We start from the raw sequence: 24,455 nt of genomic DNA on the forward strand, positions 1-24,455 counted from the left end.
ACTTCAGTTATGTTGTTTTCATGCCCGTATGAGTATTTTGTAAAGTACTGACTTCGTATATTATGTATTAAGTATTATTACAAAAATGTTGAGAAAATTTATTTTAGGAGCTCTCGCTGTGACCTTTGTCTTCTTGGCCTACTCCGCGGTGGTCTTCGCGTCTCACCCTTCGTCGTTGCTCGTCGAGTTGCACAGTGTGTGGGTGTGCTTCGAACTGTAGAGCATGCATATCACATTCTAACCCATAACAAAGACGATACAAAAAAATAAATTTTATAAATGAAAACGGGTACAAAACGGTTTTACTAAACTGGTTTACTAAACTGATTTTCTGAATTACATTCTCACCTTCTAACCCAAAACAAAAGAATAAATATATATGTATGTTTAAATGAAAACGGCTTTCGTAAAGCCAAAATAATTTTCTAAATAACACATTCCAACCCAAAACAAAGACAAAAGAAAAAAAAAATTACATGAAAACGACTTTAGTAAAGCGAAAAAAAAAATTATTAATTACATTATCACCTTCTAACCCAAAACAAACACAAAACAATAAGCAAAAAAAAAAATTATATGAAAACAACTTTAGTGAAGACGAAAAAAAATTTTGAATTACATTTTCTAAATCAAAACAAAGACAAAAGAAAAAATGAAAAATGTAACATGACAACGGCTTCAGTAAAGCCAAATAAATGAACATTATTGACTTAATAATATCTACATGAATATGATTTTGAAATTATATATATGAAAAATAGTATGTAAAATTAATATATGAAAAGAGGTTTTTTTTCATATTATGTAAAATTTATGAATTACACATTCTAAACAAAAACAAAAACAAAAACAAAAGAAAAAAAAAACATATTTTAACATGATAATGGCTTTAGTAAAGCCAAGTACTAAAATATACAGTGTAAATATATTTTTTAAAATATGTTTTATGTTTTTTTCTTTTGTTTTATCTTGAAAATAGCATTTTATTCCAACAAAGTTTATGTTAAAAACGCTGGGCGAAAAAAAAAAAAATTTCTGTTAAAATCGCTATTTGTAATAGCGTTTATTCATGTTAAAATCGCTATTCGTAATAGTGTTTTCTGGGGAAAATGGATTTGGGTTAAAAGCGCTGTTCTTAACAGCATTTTCCTTGGGAAAAAAATTAACCCTAGAAGCGCTATTTGTAACAGCGACTTCTTAATCAAAGTCGCTATTTGTAATAGCGATTTTCCTGTTCATCTACTTTTGCGCTCCTAACAGTAAAAGTGCGAATAGTAATGACGCTTTAGCTTAGTTTTGGAATTCCGTCAGAAGTCGGCCTAGTTTTGGAAATACAATGTAAAAAAGGCTTATATTGGGAAAAGCCTCGAGTATGGGGTCTAGAGAGAGTTGTCGAGGACATGGCACGCGACTTGTCAATATCCTCAGGTCGAAGAGGTAGTAATTTTATGATGGGATTTGAGGGATCTTCTAATAGGCCTTCAGGCAAGTACAACGGCTTCCCTGACTACTCTGGTACTAAGTTGGGGAGAAGCGGTGATGGGTGGACCTCGTTTGCGGAGAGGTATACTGTATCTGATACTGATAGTATATTGTCAGCAATGAGAGGAAGAGGATCTCCTTGGAGATCTGATGTTCTTGATGCTTGGGACTTTCGCACATATGGAAAAAATGGACATATGGCCTCTAGGAGAGTCATGAGTGGTGGTCTGGTGGATTGTAGGTCCTCTAAGTCAGACCATGAGAGTGATCAGATTGGTGACACGAGACCTTGTGATAAAAGGGGTTGGACCTATTAAGATGGAGGAGTTCTTGGAAGGATAAATGAGTCTATTAAAAATTAATGAGACTTGAAGGAGTAAATAATTTTATCTAAGATTTAATAAATTATAAGTACATAAAATAAAACTTGTATGTAAATGTTCCAAAAATTTATTTTAAATGAGCCCTTAATTTTATTTATTTTTCACTAATTTATAATTCTTGACGTTCAAGTTTGGCAGTGAAATTTCGTAGGAATTTTCAGTATAAATAATGGATCCAATCCGGTCAGCACAAGTCTGCGCAACTTTAGTCACCTTTAGAGAGAGAGAGAAAGATAGAGAGGACGTTGATACCTCATGAGACAATTTTTACGAGTAACCACTTTGAATCTCTCTTTCCAGATTTCATTCTTTCTCGCTCTCTCTATTCGGTGTTTGGTCGGTTAGAAATCGCTTGGAAAGGGAAAGAAATAAAAGGAGAAACAGAACTGCCGTCCCGAGATTCCAAAGTATTTTATTTAATAATCGCGCTTTCCTTTCTTTTCCTTTCCTTTCCTATCGGTTTCTCGTCATCCAAACACACCGCAATGTTCAATTATTAGATTATCGCTCAGCATATTGTTCATTTCCTGATATATATATTTATATATATATTATTTTCTTTCGTAGAGAAACGTTCGATTCTCCGATGCAACTTCTCTGATTCGGATCGTCTCTTTCGCTGTTGCCGGGTCGGGTCTACTGTATTCGTACGGTGACGCAGGTGCTACTGAGCATTCTCTTAACTTTCCGCGAAAATGCTACTGTTTGGTTGCCTAGAAAAAATCGTGGAAAATAATAGAAAATTGAGAATATATTCATTTTCAGCCTAGTAACTGTGCGATTTTCAGCAACCAAACGAAGCTTGTAAACTGTTAATTCTTGTCAATTCATTGATTAATTAACTGTTAATTATGTGTTGAATTCTAGAGACAACTGTATCGGTATCGGTAAACACTCCATTGCGTGATTCAGTATTGCTGCAATGGCCCACTGTGAAGGATTTGAGACCTTGTCTTTCAATGGTTACATCGGCTCAATCGAGATATGGTTCGACACCACATTGTTATGTTTACTGGATTCCCTCTTATATTTTCCTACAAATACATGCATTTATATGTATTAATTTCTTGTTTTTCTTCAATGCGTTTGCCCAATTGTAGGAAATATTGACTTTTTTCTTTCTAGAATTGGAAAAGTTCCACCAGAAGGTGTGAATAGGGATGTTTCTGGGGTTGGTGATGGTTCAAAGTCTATTGCCACTGCAGTTGCTATGGTTGCCCCAGCCGTTGTCACTATAACCGTTCCCACGAGTACGTTTTTTAAAAGGGCAAATTACAATTAAGTGTTTTTTTTTTTATACAAAATAATTACTAATTTATGAAAATGTTTAAAATTTTAATTATTAATGTTCATAAGGTTTTCCACTGATCTGAAATTATTTTTAAAAAGTTAAACTGAATTGTAATTGCCCATTTTTTAAATGTGTCTCAGCAGTTTCATAATTGTGTGCTTATAAGATGGATGTATATGCTGTTTGAGAACTTGACCAGTAGGATTGTTTGTGTTGGTAGGGATGGATGGGAAGCCTTATGCATATAGTGCAGGCTCTGGAACTATAATTGATTCTGATGGTACTATTTTAACTTGTGCTCATCTTGTGATGGGTTCTCATGGCAAAAAAGTTAGACATGAAGGCAAGGTTAGTGGTTGAACTCTTCATATTGCTAGTGTTCTTCAAATTTTGACAAATAAAAGGAGATTAAAGTCATAAGGTAGTGTGCACTTATTGTCATCAAGGCATTGTATTATGTGGCATGTTTTGTGGCAGTATGATGTACACTCCATTCTATGATTTCTGATTAGTTATATTTCCAAAATGGTTAACCTTGCAGGTTGATGTGGCTTTGCAAAATGGCCAAACATTTACTGGTACTGTGATATATGCTGATTTGCATACTGACATTGCTATTGTGAAGATCAATTCTAGAACTCCTTTCCCAGCAGCAAAACTTGGATCTTCACATAAGCTATGTCCTGGGGACTGGGTGGTGGCCATGGGCTGTCCCCTTAGCTTTCATAACACTATTACAGCTGGTATTGTCAGGTAATCAAAATTAATTGAATTGATTTATCTTTTGCTTATTCATGAATATTGTTTTTTGATACTTTAACATGTGTTAATAATTTTGTCACCAATTATGAGATTTCTGTTTGGCTATTTCATTTGAGGATATCTCTTCTCTTGATCATACTTATCAATATATATATCACGGCAGAAATATATTAGAGCAACTTCTGCATTTGGGATGAATGGAGGTGAACCCTTTACTCATTGTTTATGCTTTTGTCCCACATTTCTCCCTTTTACATCTAGTTGCGTTGATCGTAAAAGCAGCGAAATGGGTCTTGGAGGAATGCTGAGGGAGTACATACAAATAGATTGTGCAACCAATCCGGTAATATTGACTTTTCCCTCCCCCCTCACTGTCTATATATATTCTACCATGCACGTGTACAGACAAACGGGTCTTTGTTTCTGCCTGAACTTGGGTGCGCCTTCTATGTTTATGAAATGTAGTTTCATGTTGGCCTTTTGAGATGAATGATTGGCAACCAGCATCAGCTGTATATGCGTGCTAGAGTTCATAAGGAAGCCTTGTAGGGGTTTGACCATAAAGGGAGACGACTAAAATGGTTTAGTGACATGCCATCTGAACCCCGAGGAACTAAATTTCATTCTGTTGATAAGGCTGATACTTTTCAGTTTCAGTTAAAACAAAACCTACATCAAATATTGAAATTCCATGGGTTTGACTGAAATTATGTTGTCTAGGTGTGTTTTGAGCATGGATGATATTATCTGTGGAGTTGAAAAATGATTAATACCAACATCATCTTGATATCACTCATATGGTCAGGAGACTCAGGGGTCATCATCTGGATATCACATATGATCAGGGTCATCTTTTGAATATCAGTTATATGGTATAGGTCATTCTCTTGTGGTTACACATCTGCAATATGACTTGTAAGCCTCTCATCTCAATGGATATGAACTTGGACATAGACAGATGGGAGGTTGATTAAGTGCACCTCCCACGCAACAATATATATGAATGTTCTATATGAAAGTTTCAATAGTTTAGTGATTTGGCTGTTCGATATGAGTTTCGAAAGATTAGAGTGGACTATGGGGTAACATAACTACGTGAGTTGGACTGATTATTGTTGACATGTTCAAAATACGTGTAATATTTCTCTTAGTGCATATCTAGAGCATGGGTTGTTGTGTGCATTTGCTCAACTCTACATACCAGGTTCACATCAATTTTAGATTATATAATGATATGCAGAATTATGTATGCTTGGTTTTATGTATAATGACGTACTTGACAGTTTTTGACTATTTTTGGTTCACATTATCACTTGCCTATTCAATTTTATTAGAGTTTCTCCAGTCCAAATAAATATGTATCCCTCAAACATGTTCAATTATTGATAATTAGCCTTTGAAATAGGGCTGTGCATAGACCCACACAACCCGATGTACCTGCTCAACTCGACCGAACCTGACAAACTGCGGTTGATTTCGATTCTTAGAATGGTCGGTGCCAGTCTGTGAAAATAAAAAACTCTGAATTCACGGTCGATGATGATTCTGAGTAATAGCCATCCATCGAAACCGGCCCGACTGTTTTTTAATAATAAAAAATAAAGATAGCATAGGTGGCTACATTGGTTGATGTGATTGTAATCATGAACATTGAGAGTAAAAAATACATAAAAAACAGATGGCTACATTGGGTGATGTGATTGTAATTATCAACATTCATCAGTCTCCTTGGAAGAAGTCATACAGCTTCTTGAGTTTCCAAACTCTAATCCCTTTGTCTCTCTCCATCATTTCTCATCTGTTCACCTCCCAACCTTCTCTGTCTCAGTTTCTTTCTCTGTCTATCCCCAATCAAACTTTTGATCTTCCTCACTCACCTCACTTCTTTCACGCTTAGGTGAATCCTACTCTTATCAGCAATGGGGAGTATAATCCGATCTCCCTATGGGAGGCAATATAATGACGACGTAGACGAAGGCATCAATGGAGGTTTTAACCAAATCTGAGATATAGTGGTGATTTCTTTTTGAGATCTTGCTTCAGATTTGATATATATATATTTTTTAATTTTTTTGTAAATCTCTCTCAAATCTATGCATATATGTATATATCTCTTAATCCTTGCTTCAGATCTGAATGTGTGTATCACTCAATTTTTTGCTCCATTACTGCTATCGATTCATTCGTTGTCTCCAACCAACACCGACCGCCAAATTGTAGTTTTGGCTTGGTCGATTTCGAAGATTTGATTGGTCGACCACGGTTGAGCTGTATTCCAACTTGAAATGTTCGGTTTGGTTGGTGAGCTACCAGTAAACCTGACTTGATCTGATCCGTGCACAGCCCTACTTTGAAATACAAATAGGGAGACTTTGTGATTTCTTATGTTTTGTTTTTTTTTTTTTTTGATAAATACTTTGTGATTTCTTATGTTTCCCAATTTTTATTCATTTCCATTTCCAAACCAAACTGAAACAACCACCAAAATGAAATTTTGGTCCTTGTCAAGGGCATATCTACATACACTTCAATGGGATCGCTCGAACCCACTCAAATTTGAAAATATTAGGGTTATTTTAATATTTTCTGAAATGGACACCACTAATGATTTATTGAAAATGAGGACATAGTGGATAGGCCCATCACTCATGGAACCTGGGTTTTAGTCTCACTAGCTGCAACTATGCAGCTACCCTTATCCTATATGATGTTCTTGTACTCTTGGGGGAAAAAAGGTAGATGGGCAAATTTCTACTATCAAAAAGTGACATGCTAGTCTCATAAATTGGAATCAAAATTTTAGAAGAAAGTTAAAACATCTTAACTTTTTCAAGTTACTGTGCTAAAATAATGTTCACTTATTTAAAGTTTATGCAAAATTTCTGTCTTTTTTTGTGTGCGCACGAGAGTGTGTATGCCTATCTCTCTTTGTGTGTATACGCTTATCTCTCTTTGTACAAGAGAGAGATTCATCGACACAATTATCATCTTTTGTTAGTTAATACATAAACAAATAAGTACTCCAAACTCTAATTTATTTAATGAGATACAATTTAGCTGTAGTTTAATTATTTGATGAAACTTAACGATTTTAATAAAATCAAGTGTTTAGATTTTGATTTTTGATTAACAAAACTTGCAGGTTAGTTATATACTTTTTGCTTTTCTATTATTATTAATTATTTTTTTTTTTTTGACTTAAGGTTGCTTGTGAGGCACCCGCCTCCACCCATTAATAAATTCTTGATAAGGCATTAGCGATTGTGGGGTGTCTGAAATGTTTTTGTGAAATTAGTATGTTGTTGGAAATTTTAATTACACTTATTTTTTTTCTCTTCAATTTCATATGAAACTAAAATTTTATGAAAGTGAAAAACATACGAACAATTATCTCTTTCTTTGAACCCCCCCCCCCCCAAGTAAAAAACCTGGCTTCGCCACTGGTCCTTGTCTGAACCTCAGTTGCTTTGATATTACTCATTCAAGTTAAATGTGGGCATTGAAAATGATGTACATTGTGATGATGGGAGAAGGTTCAATGAGATCCTTCTGGAGACATGGGTAGGTACATGAGAAAAATACACTTATTTAACTCATATTTTGGTTATATTCAGTATTTAAAATCTTTTATGCTGTAGGGGAATTCTGGTGGGCCCCTTTTTAATCTTGACGGAGAAGTTGTCGGTGTTGTCATTATGAAACTCAAACATGCTACCGGGTTGAATTTTGCTGTGCCAATTGATGCAGTTTCCAAACTTATGGAGCAATTAAAGAAAAATGGGTATGAAGTTCCTTTTGTATGTATCTTCTACTTTCTTTGTACTTTTAGCGTTTTTCCCACATACGCCATGAAATTATGACTTCTTTCAATTTTACATCACGAGTAATATTAATGTGTAGTCATTAAGCAATTCTTGACCCCAAAGAAACAGTTGGTCCGAGTACGACTTTACTTGCCTTATTCTTATCACAAAAGAAAAGCCTACATATTTGGTGCCTTGGTGTTCTTATTTTTATTTTTATTTTTATTTTTGGGATGATTTTGTAGGCCTTTGGAGCTTGGAGATTAACCATTAACTTAATTAATCCTTATCTTACTTATCAAAAAGTATATATATATATTTTTCGAAGTTTGGAGAATGCAATATTTTGTATTGTACGTACTTTTGGATAGTTGTGGGGTTGGTTCTATTTCTGTTCCTCCGAATGATAAGTTGTTCAAATACAACTTCTGGCCAGAGGGGAATTGATGCTAAGGATAAGGAAGCTGTGGGGGAGCTAAGCGTCATGGATGGTGGAGGATTAGAGATGCCTAACTATCCCCATTGGCTGTTTTACCACCAATTGATGGTCATTAGGAAGGTTGTGTGTGGATAGGTGTTGGATGCTAAGGAGAAGACTAAAGCATTTGGATAAAATATAGGGTATCATGCAGGGGTTGTAAGCAAGAAGGCATGTAGCTTTTAGAGGACATTATCTAACTTGTTATCAGTTGATCCTCTCTCTCTCTCTCTCTCTCTCTCTCTCACACACACACACACACACACACACACACACAAAAATTGAATGAAATTGTAAACATGTGGGGATTTTGTTGCTGAGTATGGTAGCATTTTTGCTAGTTTCTTCTATGGCACTTCTGACTAGTTCTTATTTTTTGCAGGAGAGTTGTTAGACCATGGTTGGGGTTAAAAATGTTGGATCTGAACAAGATGATTATTGGCCAACTTAAACGGAGAGATGCCGCATTCCCTACTATTAACAAAGGAGTTCTTGTGTTCATGGTAATTTTTTCTCATTATCTTATTATATATTCATGTAGACATGGGGTTTGCTGTGATTCAAGTTTTTGAATGCAACCATGCAACTCCACAAAGTCTCAAAGATTTGGATTTTGAGAATATACAAAAAAAAATCAAAGATTTCCTGTTCTTTATACTTTGTTAAAACCTACCATCACCTACTCCACCTACTACACCTACCACCACCTACTACCACCTACTACTACCACCTACTCCACCTACTCCACTACATCTCCTATATAAGGAGCCCCTCACCATTTGTAATATATAATATACATCAATCAATAATACATCAATTTTAACATGGTATCAGAGCAGGTTTAGAACCTGGTATTTTTCGCTTCACCGGCGGGCGGCAACCTCGCCTTAGCCGTCCGCCGGTCCTCCACCTATTCCGCTTATTTTCTACACATACCTTCCCATCATTGCCCAAATCCTCTCTCTCTCGGAGGCAACCCAGCAACACCCACTCGAGCTTGCTCTCGGAATGACCATAGTAAGCAGCATAGTGCAAGCAGGTTCTTCCATGAATTGAATCAAACATCAAAATATTAGCTCCAGCTTCAATAAGCTTTTGCACACAAGAGATCTTCCCATGCATCGCAGCCAGCATAAGCGGAGTCTGCTAATGACGATTCAACAAATCTGGTTTAACAGATCTATCCAAAAACATAGAAACAATCTCGATCTGGCCATTGGCAGCAGCGATGTGAAGAGAAGAGTGGCGATCGTAGACTGTGGTCTGGTTGATGAGAGTTGGGTCTCTCTGTAACAGATTCTCAACAGTTTCGTGGTCTCCGAACTGAACAGCAGTGGAGGGCTCTGACTTTCTCTCTCTCTCTTTCACTCTCGGTTGGGAGAGAGAAGACACTCAACCACACCACCGCTGTCATCACACACACACGGCCTCTCTCTCTCTCCAAAAAAAAAAAAAAAAAAAAAAAAGAAACCCACCTATCTCTTTCTCTTGGCTTGGATCGCAAGATCAGAACACACGAAATCTACGCCGACTCCGTTGAGATCTACACCTTCGGCTATATCAAGGTCTTGTTTGGCTCTCAACATCAAGGTTTGGTTCGGCTTCATCGAGATCTACTTGCTCCATTGACTTTTGACTTCAGCCACTCCAACAATCACCTCTCATTTTTTTTTTAATAAAGCCACCCTGAGTCACTTCTTCTTTGGATGCTTCATAACCAGAACATACCACTGCATTGCAAGAAAGAGAAGGATGGGCACTGTTCTCCTGAGGTAAAATGTTCATGTTACTGGTTTTATCACCACTTTCAACAGAATCAGCCTTCACAGAACCAACAATCTTTGACCCACTATCTGCCTTTCTGACAAATCGAAACATCAAATCTTTGACCCACTATCTGCCTTTTTGTGCACCAGCACATGGTTTTTTGCCATGTATTATGGGTTAGTGCTTGAGCAGCTGTAAAGCTTATTGGTGGGACGTGTTTTGTGATGAGGTATGTCACTAGTTGATATTATATATATATTTATATATATTCGACCAAAAAAAAAAAAAAAAAAAAACAAAATCAACTCCACTCACCTTTGAATTTTCATTCCCAAGACACCCATGTGGGCTTGTCCCCTCCTCCGTTTGATTCCAACTTCATTATTTTTTTTATTTATTTTCTCCAACTCACTTTTCATCTCTTTCAAATATCCACTCTAAAAAAAATAAAAAAAATAAAAAAAAAAAAGAAAAAAGAAGAAGAAGAAGAAGAAGCAGAAGAAGCAAAACTGCACACCAAACTCATTTTATTCATGTCAGGGATCAACCCCGATCACAATTTTACACACAACAAAAAAAAAAAAAAAAAAAAAAAAAAATCAAACAAACAAACAAACCACCACAACACACCCACACCCACACCCACAGTGGGATTTTTTCTTCTCTACTCTGCTGCAGGTCTCTTCTTCTTGCCTCCGTCCTGGACGGCCCTTGCCGTTGTTGCCTCCGTGTTTCCCACTCCACTGGCACGATCACTCCTCCCTGCTCCTCCACTACAGCATATGGCAGACCTCCAAGTCGGAACATAACGGTTGCCTTCCGCTTCAGCTCCTTATTTTCCGCCTTTAGCACCCTTTTCTCTGCTCGCGCATCCTTATACATGCGTTGGAGCAGAGCCAGTTGGGCGTTTAACTGTTGCACCTCATTTGTCCTACTCTGCAGCCGGTGCGACAGGTTTGTGACCGCCGTCATGGTCTCCACACATGACTTCAAAGTATACTGATTGGCCTCAATATCCGTTTGCACCGCCATTTTTTGCTCCACCGACCGCATCGGAAAGTTCAACGGAGCAAAACCAGAGGCGCTTGGTTGAGGTTCACTGGCCACCGCACCAGTTATCTCTCTTGTTGACTCGTTGAGGTCGGGAAAGAGAGTGAGCAGACCACGGGACGAAGAGGCCATATTCTGGGTAGCTGAACGGGAAGACGAGGCCATGTTATGGGTTGCTGAGTGTTTCAGATGTTACAGAGTGTTTCAGGGTTTGCAGCTCTTCGAGAAAAGCTCTCAGAGAACGAAGAGGTTTCAACTGGTTTGTTCTGCTTCCAAGCCTCAGGCTTCGCTTCGGTTTATAAAGACCATGATGAAGAGGCAGACACGCGCATCATGCGCCTCTCGGTGCTCGCCGACAACTTGGGCGCGCCTTTTGATGGCACGTCTTTTGATGGCACGCCTTTTTATGGATTGGGCACGCCTTTTGATGGCACGCCTTTTGAAAGATTGGGCACACCTTTTGAGGGTGCGATTTTTTAGGGGTCCGACAAGACTCTGTAAACTGTCCCGACATTGATTCCGGTTAGCTCCTTCATGGGTCCGACAAGACTCAGTAAACTGTCCCGACATTGATTCCGGTTAGCTCCTTCATGGGTCCGACAAGACTCAGTAAACTGTCCCGACATTGATTTCGGTTAGTTTCTACAAGGGTCCAGCAAGACTCCGTAAACTGTCACAACAACTGTCACAACATTGTGTGCTACAACGGTCCGACATGACCCCATAAACTGTCTTCTACATCGGTCCAACACGAGCCAGTGTCTTCTTCATCAGTCTGCCATAAACATACAGTCTTCTACAACGGTCTGACATGACCATACAGTGTCTCTTATCCATTTTTTATTTTTCAGATTATTTTCTTGTTTTGTTACTCTCTCCAAACTCAAGTTGGTTAGTTACTATCCCCCTTGAGTTTGCGGGGGGCTGTTAAAACCTACCATCACCTACTCCACCTACTCCACCTACCACCACCTACTACCACCTACTACTACCACCTACTCCACCTACTCCACTACATCTCCTATATAAGGAGCCCCTCACCATTTGTAATATATAATATACATCAATCAATAATACATCAATTTTAACATACTTTTTGCACATTTTTTTGTAAAAATAAAAAAGTCATCCCAAACATACTAGTTTTTTTATTTTTTTTATTTTTAATCTCATATTTTAGCCAAAAAATAAAAAATTTTGTTCCCAATTGAGGCCTTAGTCTATCTGAAAAATTGCTAATGTATTGATTTTATTTGTCACTTGAATTTGGGCAAGTCCAAAAGAGTGTTATATACTGACACATTTACTAGGACTGGTTTACATATTTCTTTCTATTTGAAATTTTTAGAAGTCTGGGCATGTAATAGAATTAATTCAATGGAAAAAAAAGAACATAGAGATTAGAAATTCCGTTTCAGACTGATGTTGTCAGATCTTGTTGCATGACTTGTTTGATCTTCTGTTGGATCTCTGGCCTACCAAGAATCAGGTTTTTCCATCAGAAAAATTTTAATTTGTGGTCATTTTGTTTGAGATGGTAGGCTGATGTCGAACTTAGCTATCTCTACCATCTAGGGTCATTTCTTTGTTCATAGGTCACCTGCCTTTTTGCCATTGCCTCAGCTGCATTTTTCCTTTCCTGCCCTATTAGTGCCTTTAACTTTAGCCTTTTAATCTGTATGGTTTTAATTATTGATCTCCATTTCAGATGACAAAGTCATCTTGACTCACTCCAATGTTTTCACCAGTTGATGCTGCCTTGTCTTTTCATGGACGTATTCCCTAGAGTCTAGTGTTCTTTGTGGTGCTATTTATTCATGTTGCTCCACATTCCACATTCTGGGAATCAGCTTTCACTTATGGATATTCTGGCTTCTGTTGAAGTAGTTCTATTCATGGCATTGTGGGGAAATTGTAGGGGATGGTTTCAGTGTGCTTCTTTTGGAAGCAGATGATTGTTATTTTTATTTTTACTTTTGTTTTGGGTCTGATGGAAGCAGATGAATAGAAGGATTTTTATTAACAATGTGTCTCATGTTACTGCTTGCAAACACCACTGGTAGTAAAAGATTGGGGAAATTGCAAAAGCATAGGAAATAATTGCACTTTTAATATAATCTTTTCGGTGCACTAAAAAGATTCCCCTGAAATTGCAATTACTTTCTCATCCTTCCACTGATTTGCAATTTCCCCTAAAAGATTCTGCAGGTGCCGTTTTCTTTATTACCTCTTCACTAGATTTTTATTTCTATTTTTTTGATATTTCTCTTCTTCCCATTTATTTTAGTATATCTTTTTGGCCTGATGGATTATTCTTTGTAATTTCATGTTTTGCAAGTTCTTTAATCAGTTATTTAGTTAATTTATTAGAGAAATATTTATCAAAAAAAAAAAAACTTATTACAGAAATAATTGAGACATCTCACATTACAGGACAATCAATCACTGCCTGATGGTTTAATTAGCTGGATTTTATTCTAATAAAGTGTTGTTCAAAAGCAATGTTTGCCAAACTTTTCAGTTTGTAATGAAAGTTCTATTGTGGGGACCATATTTTTGTTGGTTTCTAGCAATTGCAAAGGAGAGGTACGTGGAAGAGATCGTATGATTTCAAGGGAAAGTTATATCTTGCACTGCCTCATTCCTTCAGTTTTTCTTTCTTCTTTGTGCTACCTTTTCTATCTCTAGGTATCCTGGGCAAATGAAATTATCATTTGTTATCAAATCGGGAACAGCTTTTTATCATTATCACCTTAAATTAGTTTTTGATTCTTTCACCAATTTAAAACAAAAAAATGCATATCGGCATACAAGTGAAATTGTTTCACTGATATAATAGCAATCATGAATGAAATAAATATTGATCTGTAATTCTCTATTTTATCAAAAGAAATTGTATGCCTCCCATGCCTGATAATTTTCAAATTCTTGAGCAGGTATCTCCTGGTTCACCTGCTGATCTAGCTGGATTCCAACCTGGTGATGTTGTCATTGAATTCCATGGAAAGCCTGTTGGGAGCATCGCAGAGGTACATTGTTCATGCTTTTCTAATCTGGTATTGGCATATTGCTGGAAGCGCTGGCATATCAAAGTTTCTCAAGTGAAGTGCGTTGTACCCAGAGTCATTGTTGTTAAATTGCAAATAAAATCATTAATTGTTTTGCTAAAATAGTGAAACGTGAATCGTAAGATTCACCTAGCATAATATGTAAAATTATTTTATATGTATAGACTTAAAAATACACATATAGTGTTTAAAATGAAAATTAAATTGTATTAATATAATTAATTGATCTTTTTATTTTTTATTTTTTATTTTTTTGAAAACAACGTCATTTCATACATTATGCGAAAGAATTGAATCATAGTGAATCATAATGAATCAAATGAATAGTAGTAAATTGCAATTGAATTGTAAGATTCACTCAATTTAAGATCCAATTGCATGAATCGAATCGTATGAATTGAATTGGGAATCGTAAGATTCTAACAAGCATGCCCATAGTTTTTTATTTTATTTATAGATATGCCATTCATGAATTTGAAGGTCATGAAGATCTCACATCTTCAGGGTCTGTCAAAAACAATTATCTCATGGTGTCCAGTCTGTCGTAGAAAACTGGACATGCCAATGGACATTAAACAGTAGTAATTTGGTATAGAAAATTGCAAGGAGACAGAATGAGCAGGCAGAAGTACCCAATCAAGTGGAATTTTGATTCTGGAAATTCTAGGGTTTCCCTCCAGTTTTTACTTCTCCTGCATCATTAGGTCACTACTGATAACATTTTTGTATTTTTGTTTTTTATATTGGCAGATTGTTGAACTGATGGAGGACAGCATTGGTGTACCTTTTAAGGTAGTGGTAAAAAGAGCGAAAGATACTTTAGTGACTTTGACTGTCATACCAGAGGAGGTAAACCCTCAATTGTAACAATAACACTTTTCGTTTTCTGCTTTATTTTGAATTTTGCCTTACGATTGATGTCGACATAAAAATTACAAATAATTCTGAAAAGAAGTGTGAGCATTAATAAACCGGGATATATACTACTTGGATAAAACAATGGAAATAGTTTCTGGGGATGGTTGAGAAGAATTTGAATAGCAATGAGTCCCTTATTTTCTAGGTTCTATTTCAAACTTCCGTGATAGTCGAGGGATGGTTGTCGATAGTTGTCATGAAGGAAGTTATCCAAACATTGGGTGTTCTCATGCATTATCCTATTTAACATTGGATTTTTTGAAATGGATTCATGAGAATTATTTGTCTTACCATTTCTCTAATCTTCTTCTAATGGACCATCGTTAGATTTGGATGTTTCTGGAGATATAACTTGTCACGGATAATTACCAGCTGGACTTATTTACTAGTAAATGAAAATTTTATGGACATACTAGTCCTATGAATGATAAATTTATCAATGCAACTTATTCACTTTTGTTTTTGGTTTTATGTGTCTTTGTGAGTTTTAGTCGTTAGATTAATAAATTTACAAATATATTTGAGAAATTTATCATTTTGATATTTGTTTATGTAATAAGTCTGATTCATAGGATTGCCCATGACTACCCCTAATTGTTATTTGGCACTCATCAATTCTCTATATTTACACGACAATGTTTGAAACCCACAAAAAAAATTCACAATTGTACTCATAATGATATGATATCATATGTGTCAACTTTTGATTTGTTATACACTTAATGACATGGGGCTCAACTTTGTTGCTACATCATTGTGGGTAAAAGTGTGAGTCTGTAACATTACTCTATGTACCCTCAAAAATCAAGACTCTACTAGTAACTATTCATTTTCTTCATCATATGCTTGGAGCATGGACGCCTAGACCGTCATATCAACTTTGGTAAGGATTTTTTTTTCCAATTTATGTTTGTCCTTCCATTTTAAATAATGTTAGATTAACCCTTTGGTTTGATATCAAATTTATTGGAGGAAAAGTAAAATCAAAGTGAAGTTATTTTTATTTTTTATGAGTAACCAAACAAAAAATGTTGTTTTGAACAAAATCATTGTATTCTCATTTTTCTTGACTGCTCAAACTAAGGAAAGGACTTTGATTTCTTTTGAGGAGAACTATTGTTTAGAAAAATAAGATTCCTCAAAAAAAAATGTTCACAAAAATAAGGAGACTTGAAATCATGCCGGAGGCACATTTTTTGATGAATTGGGGATTTAGTCATGAAAACTGACATTTTTTTTTTTTTGAACATCATGAAAACTGACATTTGGACACCCCAAAATTGGAGATATTATCTACTTGGTTTGGTACATATCTTATATGGGGTGCTCTACCAATTGTACAAGGGTATGTAATTTTTTTTCCCTTGTGATCTGTCTTGTTGATTATGGGCGATCAAAGTTTTTTTGGATTCTTTTTAAAATCTGTTTTTCAGAAAAACATTAAAAATTAATTTATAGTGAAAAAATAAGAAAAATTTAAAAGAGACTTGTCATTTTTTTTTCTTTTATTTATTTATTTTTGGTGTGTTCAAAAATAGTTTCTGAAAATTCAAAAACATCTTTTTGATGTTTATTTTCACGAAGTTAGTGCCAAGTGTTTTTCAAAAATAGAACAAAAAATGTCGCTATTTAAATTAATAGAAAAAATGCCACAATTTCCAGTTACATTAATTCTCCTTTTTCTTTTCTTATTTTGCATTGTCTATAATTTTTGGGTTTGAAATAGGGATTCGAGCATGTCTGTCTTTCTTTTTTGTTTGTCTGTTTGTTTGTTATGTTGAGGATGTAGTCATGGGAAAAAATGAAATTCAGTCACACTTCTAAATGTACTTAGTCAAGTGTAGTAAAACTGTATTTACTTTATTTGAGCATTCAAATGGTAAAATAAATACTGAAAGGTGGTACATTTTTATAAAAACTATACATTACATTCTCGCAGTGATTGAGAGTGTGACTTGAGTCTCTTTTTAAGGTGACCAAATATGAGTTTTCGTGATTGAATTCCCATTTCAACAAAGAAATGGGAAAAAATCCGATCACTGGACAAAATAATTTCCAGGATCTCTAAGGACTTGAATGTGGAGAATCCTAGGACAATTTTTATTATTATGTCTCTATCCTCATTAGAAGCCTTCGCCACAATTTTTTTTCTGACAAATTTTCTTCTTTTTTTTTATCATAGGAAAATCCTTCATGGCCAATTATTAAAAACGATAGTTTTTTTTTTTTTTTTTTTAATAAAGACCTAATTGATGGTTACACTAAGAAAGGCTCACATGGTTTTATCGAGCTATTGACAGTATATGACAAGATACGTTTATTCAATATTATTATTTACTCACATGTACAACATGCATTGATACACTCACTCGTACAATTATAGGACAACTAGTATGAACATGTAGAACATAACAAGACGGTAATACATAGTATATAAAATAAACATCTTCACATGTTTCACCAACAATTTGAGGTTAGAGAGGGGTTAGAAAGTCAATTTTGCAACTCTTACTAGTCTGTTTATATGAACGATGTATCATGAGACTTTGAAAACTTATGTCAACAGTAAGGTGCCACAATGAAGGAGATTGTGAGAACTGTATTGGGATCAATGCCATTAGTTGTGCAATCTTAGCCTAATTGTAGTGGAAAAAGCAAGGATTTCAAAATTATGATTATTGTGACTTCCAAATGGTCATCACTTTGACATGTGAAATCAAAACAATTCTAAATAGGCAGTGTACGCGCGCCCCCCCCCCCCCCCCCAAAATAAAAAAAAAAACAAAACAAAACAAAACAAAAAATAAAGTTTGGAATGCCAAGGACAGACAATTTGATTATGAGAAATGTTATATATCATGTTTTTTTTTTTTTTTTATACCGTTTTGTGTCACTAGAATACATGATAAAATATCATTTGTTTTCATTAATTTTTTAATAATTATTACCAAACAAATGAGTTAATCATGAGTATTCATGTAATGGTAATATAAAATGAAAATAAAAAAATCAATGACATTATTTCACTTTGATTACCGCAATGAATGAAAATAAAATAAAATAAAATAAAATAAAATTCCTTAGGGACTGTATATTGTACAAGTTGTTCTTGAGGTAAACAGTCACAAAAGCCTCAACCACGAGACCATTTATTTATTTTTTGGTGCTTGAGAAAAATACACAACTGCAAAATAACTGCTGGAAAGTTTTTCAAATACATTTTTTTGTTCATCTCAATTTTAAAAACAACTTAAATTTCAACAATTCTTTTGAAAGTATATCAAAATATACAAGTAATAAGATCTTCTCAATGAAAAGTTACTTTTGCTCCGTCAACAAAGATGCAACGGTCTCAAGAGTTCCATGATCGCGGAAAACCTGACTCTAAATATAGAGGGGTTGGGGCATTAATGCCTAAGTGCACCGCATAATTTCTTTGTTATTAATTTCATTGGGGATAATTCTATTTGTACACTACAAAAATCTCAGTACACAAGCTTCCAAATAAAAATCAAACGCTTGGACATAAATTTCTTAAAAAAACAATTGTCCAGACATAAACAGTTGAACATAATGTATATCTAAACCTAGTATAGCAAATAAACCCTAAACATATTGACATGGCCTCACATAATTCTGGGACAAAAGATTAAAGCTCTTTCACAATAAACAATTTACTCCGTCGTTCATGACAGTAAAAACTCCCAAATTCAATCTCAAAATTACCATATGTTTTATCAAATCTAAATTTGAATTATTCTTCTCAAACAACTAATACCCAAATCTTTTTGTTTCAAATTCATAACTCTAAATACAACCTTAAAGAGTATACAGATTAAAACTGATTTTCCAAGGGCAAAATGGAGATAAAAATCTCATACACGAAACATATAGGTGAAGATAAAGAGTGTTACGCATAACTGCATTATTATTTGGAGCATACAAGTGTAAACCCTATATCATTTACATCAACTAGATATTTACAACTCATTCTCACTGTCCCCTAATAAATATCTAAAAAAATATAATAGCACCAAAAGGACCAAGCATAAACAATTTTTAAATTTTTTAAAAAACATACACCTGGCCTTTAAGATGATTCTTCTGGCTTCAAGACATTATGATATTCCAACTGAGTCATCTCTCCACCAGCCACTGGGTTGAATTGACATCGGTAGAAGCTGCATGAATAATTTTATTTCTGGTTATTAATTTCGACAATTTCTTTTATACGAACCAAGAGAGAAAGAAAGGGGAGGGAGGGACAGATTTGAATATTTTATTTATTTTGTCAACAACAAAGAAATTTTAATAATAGCAAAATGAAAACAAAGTATACAGAGACAAGAAATAAACAACGGGAACAAAAGGTTCCCCAAAACTGAAGAAAACATAAAAGGTATCATGAACTACAAAAACGATCCAAAGATTCCAACTACAGACTTCAAAGAACCCAAGAACTGTCACTTAACCCAAAACCTCTAAGATAAATGCATAACAGGTGAATATTTAACAAGAGCATGAGATCCCTTGAACCCCATCAGCGCCATGTAGAACAAATCCAATGGTTTCTTTGCGAATGGTAGAAGAACCAAGCCAACTGCTTAGTTGTGTTATGTGGACTCTTCCATTTCCACTAAATATGACAAGAGTAAGGGTGTGGGATGTGTCTGACACCCATACCCAATTTGGACATTTGGATCCTCATTTTTTACGATATTTGAAGAATAAGAAATCTCATTTGTTAGTAAAGAACAATTCTAGCGTCTCACAACTGTGCTTCTTAGCTAAACACGATAAATTTGTAAAGGTTGGATGATGAGGATACTACAGCCCAACTGGCTTTGACAAATAGGAGAACAGACGAACATGATATATGGAGACAATGAGTATTTGAACCTTTTTGTGATTGTGTTATCAACTCTTCAACTTAAAGATAAATATGATTTTTTATTTTTATTTTTATAAATAAAAGATGAAAAATTAAAAGAATTCAATTCAAACGTGACCCTAAATGCATACATGACTTGATAAATAAATTTCTGACCCAAATGCAAGTATCTATCCTTTTGGGATTGTTTTCCTGGAAAAATATAATTTCACATGCACCTAAAATCATGAAGCCAAAATAGCCTACAAAGCTTCACTTCAAATAAGTTGGAACATAGGCTAAAATTGTGTTTTGCTTTGGTTATAATAAGCTTTCCTTCTAATACAAACCAAGTAATTCATAGAGCTGATTTTATTATAATTATTTCTATTCATGTATTTACTGACTTTACCTCCCATCCATGCCAAGAATCACTACAGTGTCTTTCTCGTGGCCAAAAGCAACAATATAATTACATCCTTCCTGCAAGTGAAACTGAGCCAGTGACCACTCTGAGCTGAAATATTTTGGCAGCACACCTACGAAATAACAGCATCATAGAAATTATAGCACCGAAGAATAAATAACAGTCCTAATTTTTTTTAATAAACATCACTGGAGCATAATCCACAGTGCTTATCCTATTAATTATCTGATTCTTTGATAATACCAATGCTGTTGAATCTTGATATGCATCATGTATTGTTTAATCACCTTTCTGCTCATGCGTCCTGAATTCCTTATAATAACTCCAGACACGGGCCTTAAGGTGATCCTATGGAGAGTATCCCCTTTTTCCTTGCCCCCCTGATCTACCCCGGGGGTATTGGGCTGATCTGTACATTTAGCCCCGGCCACTCCTATTCTTGCAGACACAGGCCCTTTAATGAAAGGCCTTTGGTACTTACTTAAGCACATCAGCATACCTTTGGATCCCTTATATGGCCGAACATTTTTGGTACTCAATAAAGCCCATGGTAAGGAACTTGATCAGGAGACAAAAATTGTAAGGGAGGTGGAGAAATCGAAGAAGCCAGTGGAGCAAAATACAGGATATATCTCTACTTGTGAGAGAGGGAAATGAGGTGTCAGCAAAACAGAAAGAAAAATGAGGGGATTGAGGCATCAGAGTGGGTTATGAAATGGTTCAAAAGACCAGGAAAAATTTTGAGGGCTCCTTGCAAGGGATTTGAGAATGATGATTTGAAGCTGTTAGTAGCAATGGAAGCAAAGAAGAGGCCTAAGATGGATGAAATGTCTGCAAGGCAGCAGTAGAGGAAGCAAAGATAGAAGTGGAAGAGAGATAAAAATTTGGTGAGCACCATCAGTTATGATGATAGAGATTTTAAAAAAAAGGGTTGGAGTGGAAGAAGGTCAAGGGGGGATTTATGGGAGGTAGGCACACCTCTTTTACATGGTTAAAGGGTAGGATCTAACTTGCTTGTGCCTGAGCTACAAGGCAACGGATGCAGAAAGTCCGACGTCAATTTTTGGTGAAATTCACACAAGTAAACAAACTAGAATGTATGGCCCATTAACTCTTCAAGAATACATAAAGGCTAAAACTTTGGGTACATACATCTTTTGCTGCCTTAATTTTTATGGTTTCCTGAACAGAAACTTAGGCCAAGTTTGACTACCCAATATAAGTACACGCTTTTTATCTTTTTTCCATCATATCACCTCTCTACTTTTCTGCACATCTTTTCGTAAAAAGACAAAAAGTGCACTTATTTAGGTCATTCCAAACAACCCCTTAATATTATTAATTGTTGCACTGAAATCCCTTATTGCAAATTTCTTGAGTAGCCATTTAATGCCGGCAACTGGAAAAAGAAAGGAGCAATGCAAATAGATGATACCTTTAATAAAGGAAAGAGATGAAACAGCAGGTGCAGTAGACAAGTTTGGTTCAGATGCTCTGCTTGATCTCTCAATCCCTAATGATCCTGAATCTAGTTTCAGGTGGAATACATGGACAGTTCCCTTAGCACTTGAGGCAGCGAGCCATTGTGCAGATGAAGAGAAAGCAAGACAGTAAATCTCGGCTCTATCTGCACCTCTCCTTACCTCCATCAATATAGCAACATAAATAAAATTCAGAATGATACATACAAAAGTTAGCGACAAAATAAACCAAATAAATTGTTGGAGTTTTACCACACAAAAACTACCCTTACCCAATATGGTAACAACTTAAGACCACAGATTTCATCCTAAAACCATTAAAACATAAATAAAAATTTATAAATATAAAATACGAAAATAGAAATAATTTGAAAAACTCCTCCTAATCATAAAAAGGAGTCGACCTCAGGCATAACTAAAGATAATGAACTCAACCAAGAATATTGCAGCTGAAAATACACAAGCAAAGCTGAGCCTCAAACTTATAGGAACTACAAAGATAAACTCCGGAAAAGAAAAAATAAATAAATCAGAGAGCAGCCCACTTTGATTATTGCATATCATACCACATAAGTATCCTGCAAGCAGAAATTAGATAATACCATAAAAGAAGGTTCTAGGGGGAACTTCACACAATAACATTCAAACTAAAGAATGCCGATGATTCATGCAGTTCTTTCTGCCATCAATATAGTATACAAATGAGTGAGCTTACGTACAGACTTTATAAATTCAGCTTTCATGCGCATATGTATATAAACCATAAAATACAAAGAAATTACAATTTGCACCACAGTTTTGAAAAATTACATTGACCTCCCCTGCAATAACTGTACCTTTAACAGTGCCAATGGAGGTGGTTCATTTACAATATGACCCCTATATATTTTGTATTTAAATATATATTGATTTCAAACAACATAATTACCCCTATATAATGGATTTATCTAATTACCTTCATTTGTTGCGTGTTATTTAAATATGAAATATGTGCATTTAAATGCATTTGATGTTTGAATATAAGGATAATGACAAGTAAAATAAATATAATTAGTCTAAAAAATGATGACATAATTATTTTTCATCTGTTTGACCAAAGAGTATTACAGCATTTATATTTTAAGGGAGCACATTATGATTATACCAAAATTGTGAGGCTAACTGTAATGGAGGTCAGTCCAAAAAACAAATTCTCAGCTTCTGATGCCTAACTACTTAAGCTCAGTTTTTTCATAAGTTTTTTATTTTCAAAAAAAGAAAAAAAACTTTTGTCATTGTTTCATGTTCTCCAGAGGCTTCAATGTAATCCTAGTTCAGCTCTTGAAACCTTATATTTTCTTAGTTCATGCTAGGTTGTGACCATCAAAATTCATAATACAGAATGAGCATATATACAGAGACAAGTAAATACATATGTAAACACATTTCTATATATATATATATATATATACCTCCTGAAGTAAAGAGCCATCCAAAGTATTGAAAATCCGAACCAATGTCCCCTTGCTGCTCGCCGTAGCTAACAATCTCCCATCATGAGTGAGAGCAAAGCACGCAATTCTCGAATCATGAGCCACTACATACTTGCTCCTTTTCAAAGCATAATGCTCAATCCTCACCTGCCCCTTTTGCAACCCAGGGCACACCAACACCATCGACCCCGACAGCTGCGAAACCTCGCAGAGTCCTTTGGGATTCGGAGCAGTCTCAATTTGATGAACCAACTTCAAGTCCGAGAAATTATACACAAAGATTTTCTGATTCAAAACCGCCACAATCCGATCACGCCTGAGCCGAACCGACTTCACCTCGGACCGGAACGAGAGCTCGACGATGCAGCGGCCCTCGTTGTCGTCCCAAATCATGACCTTGTTCGAGGGGTACTGAGGCTCGGAGCCACCGCCGACCAAGGCGGAGATGTTGAAACCGAAAAGCATACGGACGATGCCGATGCCGCCGCCGCCGCCGTCGAATTCTCGCCGGAAAAATTCGCGGAAGGGGTCGCAGTTGTAGATTCGGAAGCCGCGGTTGGTGCCGGCGGCAAAGTAGCGGGAGTCCTGGTTGAAAGAGAGATGGAGGAGAGTTGGATTAGGGTTAGGGTTTGGGGGTGTGGTAGTGGTGGAGGAGGGAGAGTCGGGAGGGGATGAAGGAAGGTTGTGTGCCATGAGGGGTGAGCAGGGTATGGAATTGGGGAAGTTAGGGTTAGGGTTAGGGTTAGGGTTAGGAAGGAACCAAGAGGAAGAAGGGTGGAGAGAGTGTTGTGGTTGAGGTGGGTGACATTGGAAGGAACATGTAAAGTGGGGTTTCACCGGCGGTGATTTTCAGAGAAACAGGGACTGATAGCGGGGTTTTTCATTTTTTTTTTTTTTTAAACTTTATTTATTGGGTAAATTACAAATAGACGAGAAGTTTCTAATATCGTAAAAAGTATTAATTTTATTAATAAATTATTAAGTTAATTAATAATTTAAGTAATTTTATTATTGTATAAAATAGCATTTATAAATATTATTTTTTCAATTAATTCTGTTAAATAAAAAGTTTTAATAATGAAATATTTGTAATTTTTTAAATCGTAAAGGGCGATCCGTATTTTAAACAAACTTTAAGAGATATATTTGTCTTTTACCCTTATTTATTTTATTTAGGGGAAATTATAAAAACAATCATAGAAT

At 35.5% G+C, this 24,455-nt stretch overlaps 2 protein-coding genes and 1 long non-coding RNA gene across 4 annotated transcripts; 2 read left to right on the forward strand and 1 right to left on the reverse strand.

Moving 5' to 3' along the window:
• Positions 1-1,961: 1,961 nt before the first annotated feature.
• LOC114314076 (putative protease Do-like 14) lies at positions 1,962-15,081 on the forward strand. Of its 2 annotated transcripts, none has more exons than XM_028260512.2 (11): positions 1,962-2,138; positions 2,433-2,526; positions 2,733-2,852; positions 2,966-3,115; positions 3,377-3,504; positions 3,698-3,909; positions 4,180-4,261; positions 7,557-7,699; positions 8,582-8,702; positions 13,953-14,045; positions 14,835-15,081. In XM_028260512.2, exons 1-11 carry the CDS (start codon positions 2,121-2,123, stop codon positions 14,949-14,951), a joined length of 1,278 nt encoding a protein of 425 aa, XP_028116313.2. In that variant the 5' UTR covers positions 1,962-2,120; the 3' UTR covers positions 14,952-15,081. The 2 variants fall into 2 exon arrangements, with proteins under 2 accessions (XP_028116313.2, XP_082771053.1); XM_082914927.1 differs by having other exon boundaries at positions 2,057-2,272; positions 2,735-2,852.
• Positions 8,860-10,456, forward strand: LOC145820146 (uncharacterized). Its single transcript, XR_014361190.1, has 2 exons — positions 8,860-9,971; positions 10,116-10,456. It is a non-coding gene; the product is annotated as an uncharacterized LOC145820146 (long non-coding RNA).
• A 3,816-nt stretch (positions 15,082-18,897) lies between the features above and the next one.
• LOC114314075 (autophagy-related protein 18a) lies at positions 18,898-24,168 on the reverse strand. The gene is made up of 4 exons (XM_028260510.2): positions 23,232-24,168; positions 21,735-21,942; positions 20,285-20,411; positions 18,898-19,183 (listed from the first exon to the last, which is right to left on the reverse strand). The coding sequence occupies exons 1-4, from the start codon at positions 23,943-23,945 to the stop codon at positions 19,093-19,095; spliced, it is 1,140 nt and encodes a 379-aa protein (XP_028116311.2). The 5' UTR covers positions 23,946-24,168; the 3' UTR covers positions 18,898-19,092.
• Between the last annotated feature and the right edge of the window lie 287 nt (positions 24,169-24,455).

Source organism: Camellia sinensis, chromosome 2, assembly GCF_055761805.1.
Source record: "Camellia sinensis isolate YWXY chromosome 2, ASM5576180v1, whole genome shotgun sequence".
Lineage (NCBI taxonomy): Eukaryota > Viridiplantae > Streptophyta > Magnoliopsida > Ericales > Theaceae > Camellia > Camellia sinensis.